At 41.2% G+C, this 22,013-nt stretch overlaps 1 protein-coding gene across 2 annotated transcripts in view; it reads left to right on the top strand.

The window, feature by feature from the left end:
• Positions 1-22,013, top strand: part of RPS6KA3 (ribosomal protein S6 kinase A3) — a 225,680-nt gene that overhangs the window by 53,090 nt on the left and 150,577 nt on the right. For both annotated transcript variants that reach the window (XM_089683932.1, XM_089683931.1), the window contains one exon: positions 6,886-6,939. In XM_089683932.1, coding sequence (XP_089540058.1) covers positions 6,886-6,939 — 54 coding nt within the window. The remainder of the gene's footprint in view (positions 1-6,885; positions 6,940-22,013) is intronic.

Here is a 22,013-nt window from a genome sequence, read left to right as displayed (position 1 = left end):
TTTTCACTGCAGTTAGTGTACCAGAGTCTTAGCCATGGGTTGTGTTGGGAATAATTTGCTTTCTATGGGGGAAAAGCTTGTACTGTATATGTTCCTTTTTATACAATATAAGATTGTAATCTTTTGCCTTCTGAATCTATCCCAGGTGTTTCCGACTTAATTCTGAAAAGTACAGTTTACTGGCTGTCTCACTTTAATACTTAGGTGTCACAGACATGGAACAAGTATGCAGCAAGGGAAAAGTCATGTTACTTTATAAAATGCTGGATGAGTGGACTCAGAAGGTGTTAAAGCCAAAGTTTCGAAATGTCGGTCAAGACAGCTAGCATTTTCAGGGAAATGGCAGAGATCACATCCCACATATCTGTTAGGACAGGTTTTTTTCAATATTTTTAAATCTGCAGCTTTCATCAAAATAATACCTGGTAATTCTGCCATGGAAGCTTCTTGTCATTCTGTAACAGAGTGCCTGAACAATGCTCGGTTCCTCTCTTCCAACTGCTTTCCTGCATTGTCACCCTTTCTTATGCACTTCTCATTTGTTTGGTTAGATTCTGACCAGGGGCGGACTGACCATTTGGAAACTCGGGCACTTCCTGAGGGCCCGGGGTCAGTAGGGGGCCCCATGAGATGCCCCTGGTACCTTTTTCATAGGCTTTTTTGAGTTTGGGCAAGGACACGGCCCCATGATCCCCCTATTGCCCGGGGGCCCCATGAGTTGTCAGTCCGCCCCTGATTCTGACTGTCATTTTGAGAGAGCCTGCCCTAAGCAATGATATGCAGCCATTGCGTATAGACAGGGAGTGGCTGAAGGAGACCAGCAGTACTTCATTACAAAATTTTAAAAAAATGAAAACCGTATTTTCTAAAAGAAAAAAACACAGCAGCTCATAATATACAGTGCTTCAGCAAACGAAGTTTTATCCATTCAGGGTTACTTTACTTGAAAACTGACCAAGCCATAGCGAGGGTAGCAGGGTTGTGTTGGACTAAGCTGTGTGAAGAAAGAAGAGTTCCCAGACCACATGACAGTACTTTCTTCACAGCCATGGGTATATGGATGGAAATCCAGTTCCTTGCCTCTTTCTTTCATTTCCGTTAACGAACACAGTCTTGCGAAATTCATATTGATTTTCATAGTTATTCATTAGAAGTCAGGCTCGAAAATGTCACACTGGTTTCATGAATTTGGTGTGAGGCTTCTGACAATACCCACACAGAAATGTGTCTCAACCTCCTTTTTAGATTACCCCCAGTATGTTATAATGAAATTGGATGGAGATTGGTTAACAGTCCATTACAGTGATAAGTATTTGATCCCTTTCATTCAGCAGGATTTCTAGCTACCAGGTGTCTTTCATACAGGTAACAAGCTGAGATTAAAAGCAGTCTCTTAAAGGGAGTGCTGCTAATCTCATTTTGTTACCTGTATAAAAGACACCTGTCCACAGGAGCAATCAATCAATCAGATTCCAAATTCTCCACCATGGCAAAGACCAAAGAGCTGTCCAAGGATGTCAGGGACAAGATTGTAGACCTACACAAGGCTGGACTGGGCTACCAAACTATCACCAAGCAGCTTGGTGAGAAGGTGACAACAGTTGGTGCAATCATTTACAAATGGAAGAAACACAAAACAACTGTCAGTCCCCTAGGTCTGGTGCACCATGCAAGATCTAACCTTCTGGAGCGTCCATGATCATGAGAACAGTGCAGGATCATCCCAGAACTACACGAGGATCTTGTCAATGATCTCCAGGCAGCTGGGACCACAGTCACCAAGAAAACAATTGGTAACACACTACACCGACAAGAGATTGAAATCCTGCAGTGCCCGTGACGTTCCTCTGCTCAAGAAAGCATATGTTCAGACACATCTGAAGTTTGCCACTGAACATCTGAATGATGCAGAGGAGGACTGGTTGAAAGGGTTGTCGTTAGATGAGACCAAAATCAGGCTCTTTGGCATCAACTCGACTCGCCGTGTTTGGAGGAGGAGGAATGCTGCCTATGACCCCAAGAACACCATCCCAACTGTCAAACATGGTGGTGGAAACATTCTGCTTTGGGGATGTTTTTCTGCTAAGGGGACAGGTAAACTGCACCACATCAAAGGGAAGATGGACTGGGCAATGTACCATCAGATCTTGGGTGAGAACCTTCTTCTCTCAGCCAGGGCATTGAAAATGGGTCGTGGATGGGTGTTCCAGCATGACAATGACCCAAAACACACTGTCAAATTGTCAAGGCAACAAAGGAGTGGCTCAAGAAGAAGCTCATTAAGGTCCTGCAGTGGCCTAGCCAGTCTCCAGACCTTAATCCTATTGAAAATCTGTGGAGGGAGCTGAAAGTTCGAGTTGCCAAACGTCAGCCACCAAACCTTAATGACTTGGAGAGGATCTGCTAAGAAGAGTGGACCAAAATCCCTCCTGACATGAGTACAAACCTGGTGGCCAACTACAGGAAACATCTGACCTCTGTGATTGCCAACAAGGGATTTGCCGCCAAGTACTAAGTCATGTTTTGTGAAGGGGATCAAATACTTATTTCCCTCATGAACATGCAAATCAGTGCATAATTTGTTAGACATGCATTTATTTTGAACTGTTTGTTGCTATTCTGTCTCTGTTTTACAATACACCTACCATTCAATTTTTAGACTGACCATTTCTTTGTGAGTGGGCAAGCATTCAACATCGACAGGGGGATCAAATGCTTATTTTCTTCACAATATATCTATATATAAAATGTTTTAATTTTATGTCCAATTTTTGTGTGCTACTTTCAATAAGTTACTTCGTTACTGGATTTTTTTTTAGTTCATTTAAATTTATATTAATTAAAAAGTTGAATATAATAAAATATATATTAAAAAAAACATATTTTAAAAATACTTTCTATTTGTCAGATTGTCTAGTTAAGTTTCGGTTTTCGGCCAAGTGCATCCTGAAATTTCAGTTTCGGTCTAGAATTTTCATTTCATTGCACCACTACTTTTCATTCAATGAAAAAAATGAGAAGTATTTTCGGAATCTTGCCCATATCGATCATACATCCTCTGTGTCCTCTCAGCAGCAGGGTAGCTGCTTGGTGCAGGGACCTGAAAGTTAATGACCATCATTGTAGTAGCAGTGCTTACAACAGTGATTTTCAGCTTCCACAGGTATTCCACAGATGCACATAATACTTGTATTATGAAAAATGCACACTGGAATCAAAAACGTTATGTTGGCAATTAGTTTAAATCAACTGGATGGAATAACATTCGACGACCAATAGAAAAAGAAAATATTTAGATTGGTACACGGAGCGATAGATATGGGGGTGTTGGAAGTGAATTATAAATGTTTGGCTAGGTGGTATATTACATCAAGTGTGGCACATAAACAACAAATAGATAAATCACGTTTTATGTTTGAGAGGATGTGGGACAAAAGGCACAATGGCATATACATGGTGGGAGTGCCCTAAAATTCAGGGGTATTGGGAAGAAATGTATTTAATTCAGGAGATAACGGGGGTTGAGGTCCCGAAAGATTCAGGCACATACTTATTCCGTACAACTGAGGCTACAGTAGAAAAATATAAGAACTCGGCATTTCATCTGATAAACGCGGCAAGGGGGTTAATACTTTTGTCAGGAGCAGAAAATACAAAAAAAAAAAAAAAACTGGATAAGTAGGGTTAACTATGTACATAAGATGGAGGAACTCTACCATCAGGAAGAAGATAGAATGGAGAGATTCGGAGAAAGGTGGGAGAAATGGGATAAGTTCAGTGAGCAATTTAAAGAAAGATAGAGAGGACATAAGAAAGGAAGAAAGAGAAGGGTGCTTGAGAGTGAAGAGAAAAGAGGTGGAGCGAGGAGATGAGAAGGAAAAATATTAGGGAGCAGAAGGGGGAAAAGGGGGTGGGTGGGGTTTTTTTTCTTCTTTAAAATGAAGAGGTATAAGGGAATTGTGTAATGTTGTATATCTTGAAATTTTAATGGTGTAATGTGATGTACTGAAAATTTTATATATATTAGATATTTAGATATATAATCAACTGGATGTTTCAGTGCTGCACCCAGGACTAAAGTAAATCATTGTGATAGAGGAGAGGAGAAAGCTCAACTCAGGAATCCTCCTTTCCTGAGCGGAAGTGAAAATTAGCATGGTAATGGAGGTGCCTGTGACATGTGCACTGTGCACTCTGAATGAAGGGATTTGTGGACACAGTGTTGTCAGTTATAGACATCACAGACCTCTGCAATCTAACAGCAGTTTGGATCAATCAGAAATATATACAAACAGTTGACAGCCTAATTTTGGGGGTTTTGCTTGGACTGGACTTGTAAATGGAGTCTACCTTTTGTGCCCCCTCAAGTTTAGTACATTAAAGTGACAAACTGTTTTTTTACATAAATTGTTCTAAAATATCAAATATATCATGCTTTCATTAAAAAAAAGAAAAAAGAAATGTGATCTTCCCAGATGCCTGACCAGCAGCTGGTTCAGCCTTTTAGCACGCCGCTGAGATCCGGAGCCAGCCACTCCTTCCACCTGTACAGTTTGGCGCTCCATTGAACCCTGGAGAGGCAGAGCAGAGAGCGGTGACTGCCAGTCAGTGCTATGTGCTCAGATCAGACCTTAAAACTGAGCAATCGACACTCTTTGATTGCTTAGTTCTCGGTGTAGAGCCGGCAGAGGACAGCTGCAGCATTGGATCAATGCTGCAGCCATCTAGCGGAGTATGTACAGTGGGTAAAATAAGTATTGAACATGTCACCGGTTTTCTAGGTAAATATATTTCTAATGGTGCTATTGACATGAAAATTTTCACCACATGTCAGTAACAACTCTTGCAATCCATACATACAAAGAAACCAAAAAAATAAGTTCAGAAATGTAGGTCTTATGTATAATAAAATGTAAATACTTACGGAAAAAGTATTGAACACTCTAACTGAAATTTATTTAATACTTCGTACAAAATCCTTTGTTGGTAATGACCGCTTCAAGACTCCTCCAGTATGGAGAAAACAGTCAAATGCATTGCTCAGGTGTGATTTTGGCCCATTCTTCCACACAAACGGTCTTCAAATCTTGTAGGTTCCGTGGGCCTCTTCTATGAGCGCTAATCTTTAGTTCTTTTCATAGATTTTCTATTGGATTCAAGTCAGGTATTCCTTGGGCCATTCTAGCAGCTTTATTTTCTTTCTTTGAAACCATTTGAGAGTTTCCTAGGCTTTGTGATTGGAATCATTGTCTTGCTGAAATTTCCACCCTCGTTTCATCTTCACCATTCTGGTAGATGGCAGCAGATTTTTATCAAGAATGTCTTGGTACATTTTTCCAGTCATCCTTCCTTCAATTATATGTAGTTTGCCAGTACCATATGCTGAAAAACAGGCCCACACCATGGTGTTTCCACCTCCAAACTTCACTGTTGATATGGTGTTTTTGGGGTGATGTACAGTGCCATTTGACCTCCAAAAGCTTGTCTAAATGTTGTACAACAAACTTTAAACGTGCTTCAACATTCTTTTTCTTCAGCAATGGAGTCTTGCGTGCTGAGCGTGCATACAGGCCACGGCTGTTGAATGCATTACTTATTGTTTTCTTTCAAACAATTGTACCTACTAATTCCAGGTCTTTCTGAAGCTCTCCACAAGTGGTCCTTGGCTCTTGGACAACTCTTCTGATAATTCTTTGCACTCCTCTGTCAGAAATCTTGCGGGGAGCACCTGGTCGTGGCTGGTTTATGGTGAGATGATGTTCTTCCACTTCCAGATTATGGCTCCAAAAGTGCTCGCTGGAATATTTAGAAATCCTTCTGTAACCAATGTCATCAGTATGTATTGCAACAATAATGTTGCGAAGGTCTTGAGAGAGCTCTTTGCTTTTACCAATCATGAGATGTTTCTTGTATGATACCTTTTTATAGGCCATCAGTTGAAACTGAACCAGCTAATTATTTACACTGACAAGGGGCAGGATTGCTTTCTACGTACTGATAATTTCAGCTGGTGTCTTGGTTTTCCATGCCTTTTTGCGCCTCCCTTTCTTCATGTGTTCAATACTCTTTCCCTGTGTCATACCGTTTTTATTACACAACTTATTTTCTGAACAGATTTGTTTTGGTTTCTTTGTATGGATTGCATGCGTTGTTACTGACATATGGTGAACATTTCATGTCAATAGCACCTTTAGAAATATATTTATTGAGAAAAATGGTGACGTGCTCAATACTTATTTTACCCGATGTATGTTTTTTTTACATTTCCTCACTTCTTGTTTTAAGTTAGATCTTCAGCATGACATGTGGACATTTATATAATTAGCCTGCTTAGTAACATCCTCTCCAGACCCCCCATGAAAGTATTTTGTATTTCTCTCTCCTCCCAAGAGCTAGCCCAGCCAGGGTTGAGGGCTTTTCAGAAGACTTCTGGTTAGGGTGTTGCTTTGTTTTCAGGAAGCTAAGCACAGCACCTTGCTGGCCCCTCCCACCATCCATGGTTTGCCTGCATTGCATATGAAAGCAGAGACATCACAGGGTCCAAAATATGGCATATAATAAACGGAAAGGTTTTATTTAAAGAAAATATGTATTTTGAAGGGGGGATTAAGCTACACCTTCCCATTCACAACAAGATCTATATTAAGTGATCAAATAACCCCTTGTTGTCCTTTGTAAATTTTGCGTATTTTTATTTGCATATAGATTATACCCCACTTAGTTTCTGAGAATGTTAAATGGATAGCTCCTCCTGATTAAATTATTTACTGTTTTATTTGTATGATTGTTCTCTCTGTACCTAGAATTCTCAAAATGCTTGTGTTAATGTTGTGTATTTATGCCCCATTTTGCTAAATATTTCTCTCATTGTGCTTTTATTTGTAGAATGGACAGCAGTTTGTGGAAGAATCGATGTGTGAAGATGATAGCGAGACCAACGTGAGTTGTTTTGTTTTTTGTTTTTTTAAATTTCAACTAATGAAGGAAAATATTTCAGAAAATAATATATAGTCATGGCCAAAAATATTGGCACCCCTGCATTTCTGTCAGATAATGCTCCACTCTTAATAATACTTCACTCAGAAATGTGTATTTACAAATGTTTTGGCATTCTCATATTTATTTCTTTTGTTTGCATTGACACAAAAAAGTGGAGAAACAAAAAGCCAAATCTGACACATTCCATGCAAAACTTGAAAAAATGGACTGGACAAAATTATTGGCAGCTTCTCAAAATTGTAAGAAATTGCATTCCAAGTTTGTGATGCTCCTGTAATTTGTAATTAAACTCACCTCTATCAATTAACAGGTGCTGATAATATAGAAATCACACAGCCAGTTATAAAATGGTGAAAAATTGACTCAACCTTTCTGTTGTGCATCTCTGTGTGCAACATGGACCATGGAGAAGAAAAAGAGCAGCAAAGAATTGTCTGAGGATTTGAGAACAAAAATTGTGCAAAAGCATGGACAACTTTAAGGTCCATTCCCAGAGATCTTAATGTTCTTGATAATCGTGACCACAGTGGGCACAAGAGGTTTACAGCCCATGGCACTGTAGCTAATCTCCCTGGACATGGACAAAAAAGAAAAATTGATCAAAGATTGCAACAAAAAGATTGTTCGAATGGTGGCTAAACAAATCTCAATCAACTTCCAGACAAATTTAAGCTGACCTTCAGGCACAAGGTACAACTGTGTCTGTTCGCACTATATGTTGCCATCTGAATGAAAAGGGACGCTATGGTAGGAGACCCAGGAGATCCCCACGGCTGTCACCAAAACATAAAAAAAACAGATTGGAGTTTGTCAAAACTTATCTGAGGAAGCCAAAATCCTTTTGGGAGAATGTGCTGTGGACAGATAAAATTACAGTTTTTTGCTAAAGCCCATCATTCTACTGTTTTCAGAAAAAGCAATGAGGCCTTTAAAGAAAAGAATACAGTCAAACATGGTGGAGTTTCACTGATGTTTTTGGTTGTTTTGCTGCTTCAGGCACTGAATGTCTTGACCATGTGCATAGCATTATGAAATCTGAAGACTATTAAAGAATTCTACGGTGCAATGTAGGGCCCAGTGTGAGAAAGTTGGGTGTCCGTCAGAGGTCTTTGGGTCTTACTGCAGGACAAAGACCCAGAGCACCCAGAAATGGTTTAAGATAAAGCATTGGAGAGACCTGAACTGGCCAGCAATGAGTCCAGATTTCATTCCCATAGAGCACCTGTGGAGAGATCCCAAAACAGCAGTTGGGAAAAGGAACTCTTCCAGTCTGAGAGACCTGGAGCAGTAGGCGAAAGAAGAGTGGTCCAAAATTCCAGTAGAGAGGTGTAAGGAACTCAGTAATGGTTACAGGAAGCAATTCATTTCAGTTATTTTTTTCCAAGGGGTGTGCTACCAAATATTAAATTGAGGGTGCCAATAATTTTGTTCAGTCCATTTTTGGACTTTTGTGTGGAATTTGTCAGATTTGGCTTTTTGTTTCTCCACTTTTTTCTGTCATACCAATACAGACAAAAGAAATAAACATGAGAATGCCTAAACATTTGTAATTGTGAAACAATTTTCTGTGCGAAGTGGTGCATTATCTGACAGAAATGCAGGGGTGACTGTATATTCAAAAATCCATGTTGTAATGTGGTCTTTTGTTTTATCTGGCTGGTTATCTGGCTTAGTGTTATAAAAGTCTACTTTGTTAGTTGTATTTCAACTTTGAGGTCCTAGTATATGTAAAGCCAAAACTTATAATTGTGTTTTTCTTTTTTTTTTCTGCATTTGAATTTTCTTTTCCTATTCATTTTTTGAACCAGAGCCAACAGTCACCACAGCCATAGAAAGGGTAAATCTTTTTCCAGCAGGGACACATGCAGCAATAAAAAAAAAAACCTGACGGGTTCTAACTCATCTCCATTCTATCAAAAACTAATAGAGTGTTTTAGCTTTACTTACACTTTTAAAATGACCCTATCAGCACAGGATCACTTATTTATTTATTTCAGGAACTTATATAGCGCCATCAATTTATGCAGCGCTTTACACATATATATTGTACATTCACATCAGTCCCTAACCCTCAAGGGGCGTACAATCTAAGGTCCCCAACTTACATTCATACATACACATATTAGGGCCAATTTAGACAGGAGCCAATTAACCTACCAGCATGTCTTTGGAGTGTGGGAGGAAACCGTAGTACCCGGAGGAAACCCACGCAGGCACAGGGAGAACATGCAAACTCCAGGCAGGTGGTGCCGTGGCTGGGATTCGAACCAACAACCCTAGTACTGCCAGGCGGAAGTGCTAACCATTTAGCCACTGTGCTGCCCGCTTGTAAAGAATTACATACTAGTAATTAAAAAGGCTCCATACTTGCATTTTCAGTGACCAGCTTGATGAAATGTTCACCAGCTGCTGCAGATATGCAACTGGCCAGGTCAAATATGTTTCCCCCACTGCATGCAATGGTTTTTTTTTTTCTCACCAGCTTATTGTTCCAGTAGAGACATACAAGCCAACAGAAGAACTCACAACATGTGGTGGGGGAGCAGTTATTTCACCCCCCCACCCTTCTGCTGCCTTCCACAGATCTCTTGGGTTCTCCTGTCCTACAGGGGAGTCTGAGAATGCAGCCGGATGTTCCACTGGATGACCATAGAGCTGGTCAGAGACCAGAAAGGTTCCAATCATCTCTATAGTCAAGAAATCGGAAGCTACGAGCATTTCATAATTTCAGTTTCACAGGATATAAAAAGCGCCATTTGTAAATTGGGAAAGCACGAGGAAGGGTTGTAACAGTGCAAACACTGCAAAGTCCTGGGAAATGGTAGTATGGGGTGATCGTGGTATTAGTGGCTACTGTATGAAGAGCGTATGATTCCGTGTGGCACTGAGGGCAAGGCTTCCAAATAAGCTGTAGCAACTTCTGTAGATGAGAAAAAGGAGAGAAGCGCCTTTAAGTGCAATAAGTCTTTTAATTCAAGTCTAAATGTAGAAACACTCACATGTGTGAAGTAATCATAAGCTTAAAAACTGTGGTTAACAATAGTTAATGGTGGGGTGGTAACCCGGGTGAAGAGCCGTCATCTTACTGCGATGTGGGGAGGTCAGCTCTCGGCTGGTACAGCGTGGTGGCTGGAGGGGAACAGCGGTGAGGCCGGCCTGCATGCACGTCTTCCCTCAGAGCCGGATGGAACGTAGCGGCGGCGTGGCCGTGATGACGTCAGATCCCAGGGTGCACTGCAACGCGTTTCGGAGCATGCACTGGCCGTGGAAAGCGGAAGTGCACTCCTTTTTCAAGCACACATGTGAGTGTTTCTACATTTAGACTTGAATTAAAAGACTTATTGCACTTGGAGGCGCTTCTCTCCTTTTTCTCGTAAATTGGGAAAGCATCTGATCACACTTCTTGGTGAGATTAGATAATGTAAGGGCAGAAGAGCTATCTAGAGTCTGATAGACCCCAGATTTCTCAAAAAAGAATATATGACAATGCCCATAGAAGTTATAGTTGATATTTGCATTCCCTGTGATAGCATTAAAAGTGATAAAAGATGAAAGGCAGTGTAAAAATAATTAAAAAAAAAAAATTAAATAACAAAAATAAAAATTTGTCCCCTTGCGTGCGTTATCGTTGACCCGTGCCGGTATGTAAACAGTGGTTGCACCATGCATGTGAGGTATATCCGCAATGTCAGATCGAGGGCAGTAATGTTAGCACTAGACCTCCTGTGTAAATCTAAATTAGTGGCCTGTAAAGGCTTTTAAAGCATCGCCTATTGATAATAAAAATGTATGTACTTTGTTGCCATTGCACAGACATGCGCAATTTTAAAGCATGTCATGTTTGGTATCTATTTACTCAGCGTAACATCATCTTTTATATTTTATCAAACAATTTAGCAATATATTGTGTTTTTGTGCATTAAAATTCTAGAAAGTGTATTTTTCCCAAAAGATCTGTGTTTAAAAAATCGCTGCGCAAATACTATGTGACGTAAAAAATGTCAACACCCACTGTTTTATTCTCTAGGACCTCTGCTTTAAAAAATATAGAATGTTTGGGGGTTCCAAATCATTTTCTAGCAAAAAAATGATTTTTCATGTGAACAAAAAGTGTCAGAAAAGGCTTGATCTTCAAGAGTGGGTGATGTGTGGCATAAGCTTCTATTGTTGGCCTTGAAATGCCAGGAGAGTAGAAGCAACCTCTCCAAATGATCCCTTTTTGGAAAGTCGACACTCCAAGGTATTTGCTAAGAGGCATGGTGAGTGTGTTGCAGATCTCATTTGTTGCCACGTTTTTGGTAAATGAAGAAAGAAAACAAAACATTTATTTTTCAAAACTGTGACAAAAATGATATCTGTAAAATACTCACCATGCCTCTTATCAAATTCCTTGGGGTGTCTACTTTCCAAAAATGGGTCATTGAGGGGGGGGGGGGGGGTTGTACTATCCTGGCATTTTAGAGCCTCTGAAACTGTGATAGGTAGTGGGGAAGTGATGTGAGGAAATATGCCCTTTGAAAACCTGGAGGTGGTCATTGGATTTTGGGGGCCTGTATGTAGCTAGGCTCCAAAAAAGTCTCTCACATGTGGTATCCCCATACTCGGGAGAAGTAGAAGAATGTGTTTTGGGGGGTTATTCCACATATACCCATGGCATGCATGAGCAATATATCATTAAATTGACAACTTTGTGTAAATAAAATAATAAAATTGTCACATTCAAAAAATTTGTGTCAAAAATTAAAATGTTCCATGGACTCAACATGCCTCTCTGCAAAATCCTTGGGGTATCTACTTTCCAAAAAGGGGTCATTTGGGGCGGTTTGTACTGCCCTGGCATTTTAGCACCTCAAGAAATGTGTTAGGCAGTCAAAGTAAAGCTATGTAATACCATTGCAAAGAGCAGGTAAGTATGAACCTGGTTAACCGCTTCCTGTCTGCCCTATAGCAATAATACTGATACAGGGCGGCATGGGTGCGTCAAATCACACACACACACACACACACACACACACACACACACACACACACACACACACACGATTGTGCATTTGTGGGCAGGGGTGCACGTGAGCCCTACCATTATTTGCGGCCTCAGCTGTCAGTCAACGGGTCCCGGCCAGTGACTACTTGCTGGCACTCGGTGATCGAGGAGCATTACCGATGGGGGGAGAGAACTGTGTGTAAGCAATATAGTTCTCTCCTGCACACTACTATGCAAGCTTGCAGTGAAGCATACAGTTAACCCTTTGATCGCCCCAGATGTTAACCCCTTCATGCCCAGTGCCATTAGTACAGTGTCAGTGCTTTTTATTAGTACTGATCACTTGGTGTCACTGGGGATGTCAGTGACACCAAGTCAGTTCCCCCCAGTGTCAGAATACCTGCTGCAGTCCCGCCATAAGTCGCTGATTGCCGCCATTACTTGTGAAAAAAAAAAAAATTCCTGTATCTATACCACCATTTGTAGATGCTATAACTTTCCCATAAACCAAGTAATTTACACGTATTGGGATTTCTTTTTTTAGCAGACATGTAGCAGAATAAATTTTGGCCTAAATTTATGGCCATTTTATTTTTTTAATTTTTGACATGTTTAATAGCTAAAATAAAAAAAAATGTGTTTTCCTCAAAATTGTCACTTTTTTTTTTTTATCCTAGCGCAAAAATAAAAACCGCACAGGCAGTCAAATACCACCAAAAGAAAGCTCTCTGGGAAAAAAAGGGCGTAAATTTCATTTGGATGCAGTGTTGCATAACCGCGCAATTGTCAGATAAAGTAATGCAGTGCAATAACGCAAAAAAAAAAGACTTTACAATCACTTGTAACTGACTACTACCTCTGGTCAAAAATAGTCTCAGTTTCTCTGTATTCCTGTATAGTCTAGTCTGCGTTTCTCTATATGAGGGATTAATGGGATTATAAGAAGTTGATATAAAGTAAAATTCAGGTATTTATGGTAGACTAATTTAAATAACCTTTGGCTCAAAAATGCAAAAAGAAAGCATAACACTGTATTAATGCTTAACAGCCTTCAGCTTGTGATGCCAGTCCTAACCTTCTTACAGAGCTACACCTGCTGGGAGGATTTTAGGCATCCCTCATTTATGTCTGAGAGCGTCCAATAGAACAGGGAGTAATCTCTGCAGCAGGGACATATACACCACTATAAACCTGACAGAGGTCCTAATACGCCTACCAAGAAAGAGCGTTTTATATAGAAAACCCATCAACCTTCTGGGTGAATCCCTAATTTGCTACATTAATAAATTATTCCAAGTAGGCTATTTTACTATAAGCACCTGTAATACTGAAAAGTGGGAGGCTGGCTTTTGCGTTCAGCAAGGAATGTCCTGGGGATGATTCCAGTGCCAGGCATTTTGCCAGTTTTCTGTAATCTTTGAGATTTGGAATTCTAAACAGAAAAGGCACGCGAAGACACTCTCACAAACACGTCTTACGTCCCATGTCTGGAAACTGCTTAATGTCTACCTTTCTTTAAAAGTGCCAGACTTTGCTGATATTTAATTTTAAGCAGAATGTGTTAGGCCTCTGTCCCATGAAATGGCCAGATTCCGATTCTGCCTCTGACTTACTGTCTAATGCAGGGGGTTTGTTGCGATCCTCCAGATCAATGTGGCAGCCCCCTATATGGAGGAGATAAATTCATTTTTTCCATCCTTTTATCTGTTGATTTCTGAAAAAGAACAAGAGTTTGACATTGCCAGGAGTGTCTGTTTCTCAGCAGACTTTGCGGGGATTATTCCCCAGCAATAGAAGGATGTTCAAGAGCGTGGTGAGTATAGAAAATATTTTGCAGGTGCATCTCTATTGCAACTAAACTTCAGGCGGCCAGTTTGCTACAAAGTGGGGAAGGTTTAACACCTCTTCTTTTCCATTTGTTTTTCACCATGACATGAAATGCAATGTCTCTCCAAATAAAGCACAAACACGTTTGTTTTTTCTTTTAAAGGCTACCTAAAGGTTTTGTTTAACTTTTAGTTTGGGCCTACTTCTGTTTCTTATGCACGTGGCTACATACAGTATACAGCTCTGTGTTCCACAGAACTTCAACTCGGGCTGTCAGCTTCACAGACTTTCACAGGAGGCTTTGTATTTTTGGAAAGAATACAAGGCTTCCTCTGGCTGAGGTGGAAATGATAATGTCAGCTGCTTGCCTCTCATCTCGGCCATGGTATGGAAGCTTCTGTAATGCTGCCTAAACACAGTGCTGTATACTGTGTAGCTGATACAGTTTATACAGCGCTGACAGTGGGTGCATCTATTAGTGAAGGAAATGGTTTGTCTGGACCAGCTTGATCCAGCTTAACTATTTATTGAAACCTGCAGTGGAAATAAACTCACATTTATAAAACACTGGTGGCAGGCAAATTTTTATTGCAGAGGAAACTGTTTCTACTCCACAAAATAGTCTTGCCTGTCTGCCAGCAGTGTTTTTTTGTGAGTAGAACATGCATGTGTAGCTCAATGTACTCTCCCGGCATCTGGTGAGTGGCAAGATAAACTCCCATGGGAAGGACATTGAACCTAGTAGAAATCTGGCTAAAGAGTGTCAACAGTAGTGATGGAGCAATGAGGGGCTTCTAAACTATTGCAGGGCTGAAGTGGGATGCCTTGTGCATGCTTACATATTATAAGGAAATCCCTGGCCTTATAGAGTAGGGGCCTCTAATAGGATTTTACTGCTGTCTGTGTCCCTGTTAGTGAGAACTCCTTACTTCTTGGTTGGTCACCAGAATATCAAATGAGAAATCTTGCCAACAAGGGCACAGAATTCATTCGAAATCTGACAGACATTATAACCCTTTCCCATTGTATGTAAACACGAATAATGACCACCTCATCTCTTTGAGTACAAAAAATACATACTAATTTTGCCAGAAATCTGTGTGTGTGTGTTGGGGGGGGGGGTAGCTTGGGAGATGAGGAGAGATCTGTGTTCCTTATATCCCAGTTATTAAAATGGAACTTCACTCTGTCAAAATTGACTGTTGATCCTTATGCGCTAGCTTTAGTAAATGGATAGGGAAGTACATCCTATTTAAAACATTAACAATAACATATGAAACCATTTCTAACTCTGCCCCATCACCAATCTTGTCTCCAACGATCACCCAAACCGTCCTTTCCAGTCCTCCCATGACCTCCTGCTCTTTAGCTCCCTTGTCTCCTCCTCTCGTGCTAGTCTCCAGGACTTCTCCAGAGCCTCCCCATCCTCTGGAACTCTCTACCCCAATCAATCTGATTATCACCTACTCTGCCCACTTTTAGGTGATCTCTAAAAACCTACATCTTCAGGGAAGCCTATCCTACCTTCAGATAAGGACCGAATCGTCTACTTCTCCTTTCTGTTCATCCCCCACAATTATTACCGTTTGTACCATAAGCCCTTCCCTTTTCGAGTGTAAGCTCCAAGGAGCAGGGCCCTCTTAATCCTCTTGTATTGAACTGTATCGTTGCTGTATTGTCTCCCTTTTTATTGTAAAGTGCTGATCAAACTGTTGGCGCTATATAAATCCTGTTTTATAATTATAATAATATTGTTAACTTTTTTTTTTTTTGTACATTTATTCAGTTGCTTCCTAGTTTCCATGCCTAGACAAATTATGTCATACATCCCAGCAGTCTTCAGGGGGCAAGGGTTCTCAGCTCAACCTATGCCTGAGCTAAGGGCAGTTTGATTCCAGGAAGTAAATGGTACATGAATCATCTGCCATTACTCAAGATGGCCTCTCAAAATGCCAGGGGGTGTTTTTCAAAATGATTTCTTAGCAAAATAAAGCATGTAGACATGGATGGATGGGTGAGTTTGCTTTGAATATTAAAAATGATTTAAATAGCATTTTTGGTTTGTGGTGTTCCGATGTAATGCAGTTCCATTTTAAGCAGACAGAGCTGACACCACATGCTTAGGAATTCTGATCCTTTTCAAAGAGGACGCTAGAAGACTATTTTATTTTTGGGACATAAACAGTTATTTTCTGTACTGTGTGTTTTAAACCTTTTGTGGCAACCAGCAAATGTCATATGTTGGCAGCTGAGAGTTTGTTTACATTTCCACAGCCCACTGTTCGATTTTTTTCCAGCTGCCTGAACACTTCCACTTTTGCAGTAACATGTCAGTCCCCTATGTGATAGCAGTAATATTATGTGTAAAAAAAAAAAGTTTTTAAAAAATTTTTATCAGAAAAAAACCCACCATTCACAACTTTAAAAGCTGTTCTAGCTCATCAGTTTAAAACGTCAGCTATGGACAGATTTGGGTACCATAGGATCTTGTTCGCACAGTACTGGACACTGGCAAAGTATCCATAGATCTTGCGTTATAAATTTGTGCCTTCAGGTGATTGGAAACTGGCAGACTTTTGAGGACACATCTACTGGGTATCTGCCCTGTAACCCAACCCTACTCTGCGAGTCCTCCTTTTTATGCTAGTGTTCTAAGTTAGACGTATTTTCCTTCACTCTTGGCTGTTTTTTTCCATTATTTTCACTTCAAATTCTTAAAAAGAGCTCCACACTGCCTTCTAATGCCACAGATAGAAGCAGTGCATCCAGATTAGCACAACCTTTATAAGCCTTGGCAGTGTTACCCATTCCCTTTGCTGTTGGGATGTCCTATAATGTTGCTTCAGAACAGAATGGGTAACCACCTTTGTCCTTTGTCTAGTGCTCCATTTCTTTGGAACCCAGTCCCTGGAGACCCCTTGGGGGAGGGGTATGCTCCCCAAACAACAGACTTACTGGCTAGATCACCAGGTGAAAATAAAAAAGCCTTAAAAGAAAACAAATGCAGCCAACACATCTAAGATAAGCTGCAACATAATGATTGTTTTTTGGTTTAATACTGCTTTAAGATAGGACAATATTTGAATTGTAGCTACTACAGTGTAAACTTTTTGGATTTGTTGTTAAAACTCAACCACTCAGCTCAGTCTCAGATGAATAACCAAGTGTGACATAACTCAGGTCACACGTTTTACCACCACTTACACCTAGAGCACTTATATAATACTCGTGCGTTCCTTCTTTTTGCTGCAAGAATTTGCACCAGGGTTGCAGCATTCTCCTTTTGAACATGCTTTCCTTTATATTTCATACCCTACTCAGTGAGTACCACACAGGGAAATATGCTCACATGTAGTTAGAACAGAGACCAGGCAAAATGGGGTTGTTGCAAAACCGCAGATTAGCATAATTCGCACTGCCGAAGACTCTTGGACCAGAACAGGAGCCGGCTCTAACACCAGTGTCTGCATTTGATTCTAACTCTATTTTAGGCACACAAGAATAGGCCTGCTTGGCAAAAGCAGAATTTTCGGCATCTTTCGCAATTCATTTGACAAATAACGACTTTAGTACAGCTGTCTTTGCCAAGGCCACATAAACAGCACTCCTAAGGCAAGATTGAGCATTAACAGAGCAATTACTTCAAACTGCTTTCTCTCTGTTCTTTTGCTTGTTCTTTTGCTTGGATGTGACATGAGACAAATGTCCATCATGGCTCTAATGCCCATTCACATGCACAGAACCTTGTGGCTGAAAGCTTTGACAGCTAAAGGTGCCTGTAAAAAGCTCCTCACACATATGCCTTTCCAAGGAAGATGTCTATTTGAAGAGGCACTTGACAGGGGGACGTGACTGGATGTAGGGCTGGGAAGACTCTGAGCGAGAGCTCCCACCATCCTGTCACCTAATTGATCCTGTAACCCACCGCCAGGCGCATCTCATCTATCTGACAACATCCCCCCCCCCCCACCCCTTCCCCAGACAGGGTTTTGGCCTCGGCAGCTATGCCTTCAAAGGGCAAATCCATCGCTCCTACACCACACGAGAAACCTCCTGCTGCTCCGGCCGTCGGTTCGGACTCCATATTGGCCAAAAGACTCCATGCGCTGCTAGCCGAACTGGACATGGTGGAGAGCAAGGAGCATCCTGCTCCATCACAGGAGCCTTCTGCTATTGGAGACACGGTCATCATTCTGTCGGCAGTTGAGCAAAGTCATTACTACTCTCCCGCATAGATTGCTTCACGGAGGAATGTAAATAATAATAATCAGAGCAGACCTTAACAAAATGAGGGGCAGCCTAACAGACGGACTCTCCGCTACTGAGGATGTAGCCTACTGAGGATGCATACCTAGCAAATTACTAGCCTGGAAAGCACTGTAAAGCTACTAATGGCAAATTCAGATGATGCAGAAAACCGGCTCAGGGTGAACAATGTCAGTGCTTGGCCTGCCGGAGGGCTCTGAAGGGGCACCATCCTGCTAAATTCACAGAGAGAATTTTTAAGAATCTTACCCTCCCCAACTTATGTGGTAGAGAGGGCACACTATGTTTCTATGGGCTGGAGCCCCTCCACGCCTTTTACTTGTGTGGTTCCTCAATTATAGGGATCGGGACCGCATCCTAAGTGAGGCTAGGAAGCACCCAAATCTGGTGTATAAGAACACGGCTGTATCAGCAGAGGAGGTAGAGGTTGCTATCCACTCATTACCTCCCTCATAAAACTCTGGGACCGGATGGTCTCCCTTGGGGATTGGTATTAAGTGTATTCCCCTGATCTTGTCCATGCCTTCAACAGTTACACTATCTGCTTGGAAGAGGGTATCCTTTCACCCTCCATGTCACAAGCCCATATCGTCTTGATTCCAAAGCCTGGGAAGGACATTGTGATTTTCTTCATATAGACCCATATCCCTCTTTAACTATGATTTAAAAATACTCACGAAACTCCCAGCTACCAGGTTGATGAAGATCATCCCATTTTTGGTGAATATAGATGAAATGTGCTTCATGCTGGGCAGGTCAATGGATGTCAGTCTCCAAAGGGTTTTTCACCCACCTACAAATTCACTCTGAGGACCAGGGTGCTTGGAGCACTAGACTTAGAAAAGGCTTTTGATTCTGTAGCCTGGCCATATATAGACGTGGTACTTGATGAATTTGGATTTGCCCCCATAATCCGTTAATGGATATCTATCTTATATCAGCAGCCGGTGGCTTAAATTAAGCTAGGTGTGGACTTATCCTCTCCCTTTCTCATAGACAGGGGAATCAGACAAGGCTGCCTTCTCTTTACGGCCTTATTTTCCCTCATGGTAGAGCCTATAGTGTCTGCTATTCTCTTATCTGGTGAGGTTCAGGGGGTTTGGGTAAGGTCCATAGAGGAGAAATTGGCTCTTTATGCCACCAATATTATTCTTTCTCTGGGATCCTGGCCTTTCCCTGCTGGTGGCATTAGAGCTCCTTTCTCTTTTCTAGATGGTATTCCCCAGATAGTCCATTATGGATGAATCCCACCCTTCCCAAATTTGTTTTCTATCCCCGATCCTTCCCTTTGGGCTGCAAAGGGAGTATGGTATTAGGCCCATATCTGTTAGAGTGGCATTCTACAAACATTTGATAATCTTAAGCGCAAGTTTTTATTGCCCTACTCCTACTTCTTTCAGCTTCACCATGCCTATGCTGTCCAATTTGGGAACACTCCCTTGACTCTACGCCAGTTTGACATGGAATCACTTCTCAGGGATTTTTCCCTTTGTTGAACATATACAATACCTTATAACCTACCATCCATCATGGCTTGGATGGCTTGCGTTCTTTTTGCATGGTGGAGCTGCTGGAACCGGACTCCATTTTACACCCCATAGACTCCACAAAATTTATCCAGATTGCTGGCTCACTGTTGGTGCTGCAAGGAGGACTCAGCTGGGTGCCTCCACATGATGTGGTCATGTCCCTGCCTTCAGACAATTTGGATGAAGGTTTTGCCATGGCCTTCACAATCTCCTGACCTCAACATAATTGAAAATCTATGGATAGACCTTAAAAGAGCAGTGCGTGACAGACAGCCCAGAAATCTCAAAGAACTGGAAGACTTTTGTAAGGAAGAATGGGCAAAGATACCTCAAACAAGAATGGAAAGACTCTTGGCTGGCTACAAAAAGCGTTTACAAGCTGTGATACTTGCCAAAGGGGGCAGTACAAGATATTAACTCTGCAGGGTGCCCAAACTTTTGCAGACGCCATTTTTTTGTTTTCTGTTATTTTGAAAGTGTAAATGATGGAAATAAAATCTAACTTTTGTTGATATATTATAAGAATGTCTAATCTTTAATTTGATGCCTTTTGGAGATATTTCCATCTTTCCTTGGCTTCTTTATGCACATTAATACAAATTTTTAGCTGGGGGTGCCCAAACTTTCAATCCCCACTGTATGTATTTATTTTATTTTATTTCAGGTATTTATATTGCACCCTCAGTATACGCAGCGCTTTACATATATATTGTACATTCACATCAGTCCCTAACCCTTAAGGGGTGTACAATCTAAGGTTCCTAACTTACATTCATACATACACTACTGTAGGCCAATTTAGACAGGATCCAATTAACCTACCAGCATCTCTTTGGAGTGTGGGAGGAAACCGGAGTATCCGGAGGAAACCCACGCAGGCACAGGGAGAACATGCAAACTCCAGGCAGGTGGTGCCGTGGCTGGGATTCGAACCAACGACCCTAGTACTGCCAGGCGGAAGTGCTAACCAAATATATATCAATAAGGTGTGTCATCATAGCTTCAACAATTTTGGAATGCCTGGCTAGAATCTAAAGCCACTACTGTAGGCCAAGGCAACTCTGCAGACCTCCTGCCCTGAACAATGTTCTACGATTGGGTTTAAACTGTGGTTGAGCCTCTTCGGCCTAGTACCTTATGAAATTTTACTTAGGCACCATACTACTCCCTGGTATTGTTTTAGTGTCAAGGGAGGTGGAGGATGGCTAACAGTTGACAGGCTAAATTCCTCTACTTCAGTAGTTAATGCTATGTAGATGGGCACTTATATACAAGTTTCTTGAGTAGCATGCACAGGGTACATTTTGGTTGCTTGGTATGTTTTGGGTTTTTTTTTTTCTTTTGTTTTTTTTTTCCCTTTTTGAGCCAGGTAATGCCAAGAGGCTCTATTTTATACTGTCTTCTTTATATTACAAAATAAAAAAGAATTTAAAAGAAAAAAAAAAGAAAAGGCACTTGACCAATTTGTCAAATGTCACAGGAAGGAAGGTTTTACTCCCACAGTGAAAGTGTTCAGTGTGTGTTTGTGGGTGGGGAGGTCTGTTACTGTTTGCCCGTCCCTGGGTCACAGATGTCCCAGGCCTGTGGGTATAATCGGTGGTTTTGAAGAGGATCAAAATAGAGTTCAAAATTCTACCACCTCCCTGCTTTTTTTTTTTTTTCTTTTCTTAAATCAACCAAAAACTACCCAAGGACAGTCAGATTTGCAGAATGCCCTGAATCTTTTCTCGTCCCAGGAAGTAGTTGTACCAGTACCTCTACAAGTGGGTTCAAAGGATCCATATTCAAACCTCTTTAACGTGCTAAAACCCAACAAGGATATTTGTCTTATTCTAGACTTGCAATCCTTCATCAAATATCTTAAAATTTTTTAATTTTGCATGGAGACCACATAGTTGGTAATTGACTGTCTGAGACGAGAGGAATACATGTCATCCATAGCCATCCAAGTTTCCTATCAGCATGTTACCATTTATCAACCTAATCAGCACTTTCCGCGCTTCAGTGGCACAATCACTTCCAGGCTGTCGCACTTCCTTTTGGCCTATTCTCTGCTCCCAGAGTGTTTACAAAGGTCCGAGCACCACTTCATGCCCTTCTTGGAGCATATAGGTCACGTATTATCTAGACAACCTTTCCATCTCCCTTCCATTTGTCGGCAACCACCACAGTGCAATTCAGATGCTGCAGAATTTCAGCTGGGTAATCAATTTAAAAAAAAAATGCTGTTCATCCTTCTCTTCACCCGGAATACTTTGGTCTTGCCCAGGACACATCCCAAGCAGTTTTGTTTTTTCTCCCTCCGCCCCCCCCCGAAGAGAATTGTTTCTCTCAGAGCCCACACATTTAAGAATTCAAGTCAGAAACATTTCACAATGAGAGGTCTAGACCTCATGGGAACATCCTTC

The sequence above is a fragment of the Staurois parvus genome, unplaced genomic scaffold (assembly GCF_062004578.1).
Source record: "Staurois parvus isolate SC_StPar_1 unplaced genomic scaffold, SC_StPar_1.0 ptg000327l, whole genome shotgun sequence".
NCBI lineage: Eukaryota > Metazoa > Chordata > Amphibia > Anura > Ranidae > Staurois > Staurois parvus.
Note: the sequence above shows the minus strand (reverse complement) of the source record. Positions and strands in the feature narration are given on the sequence as shown.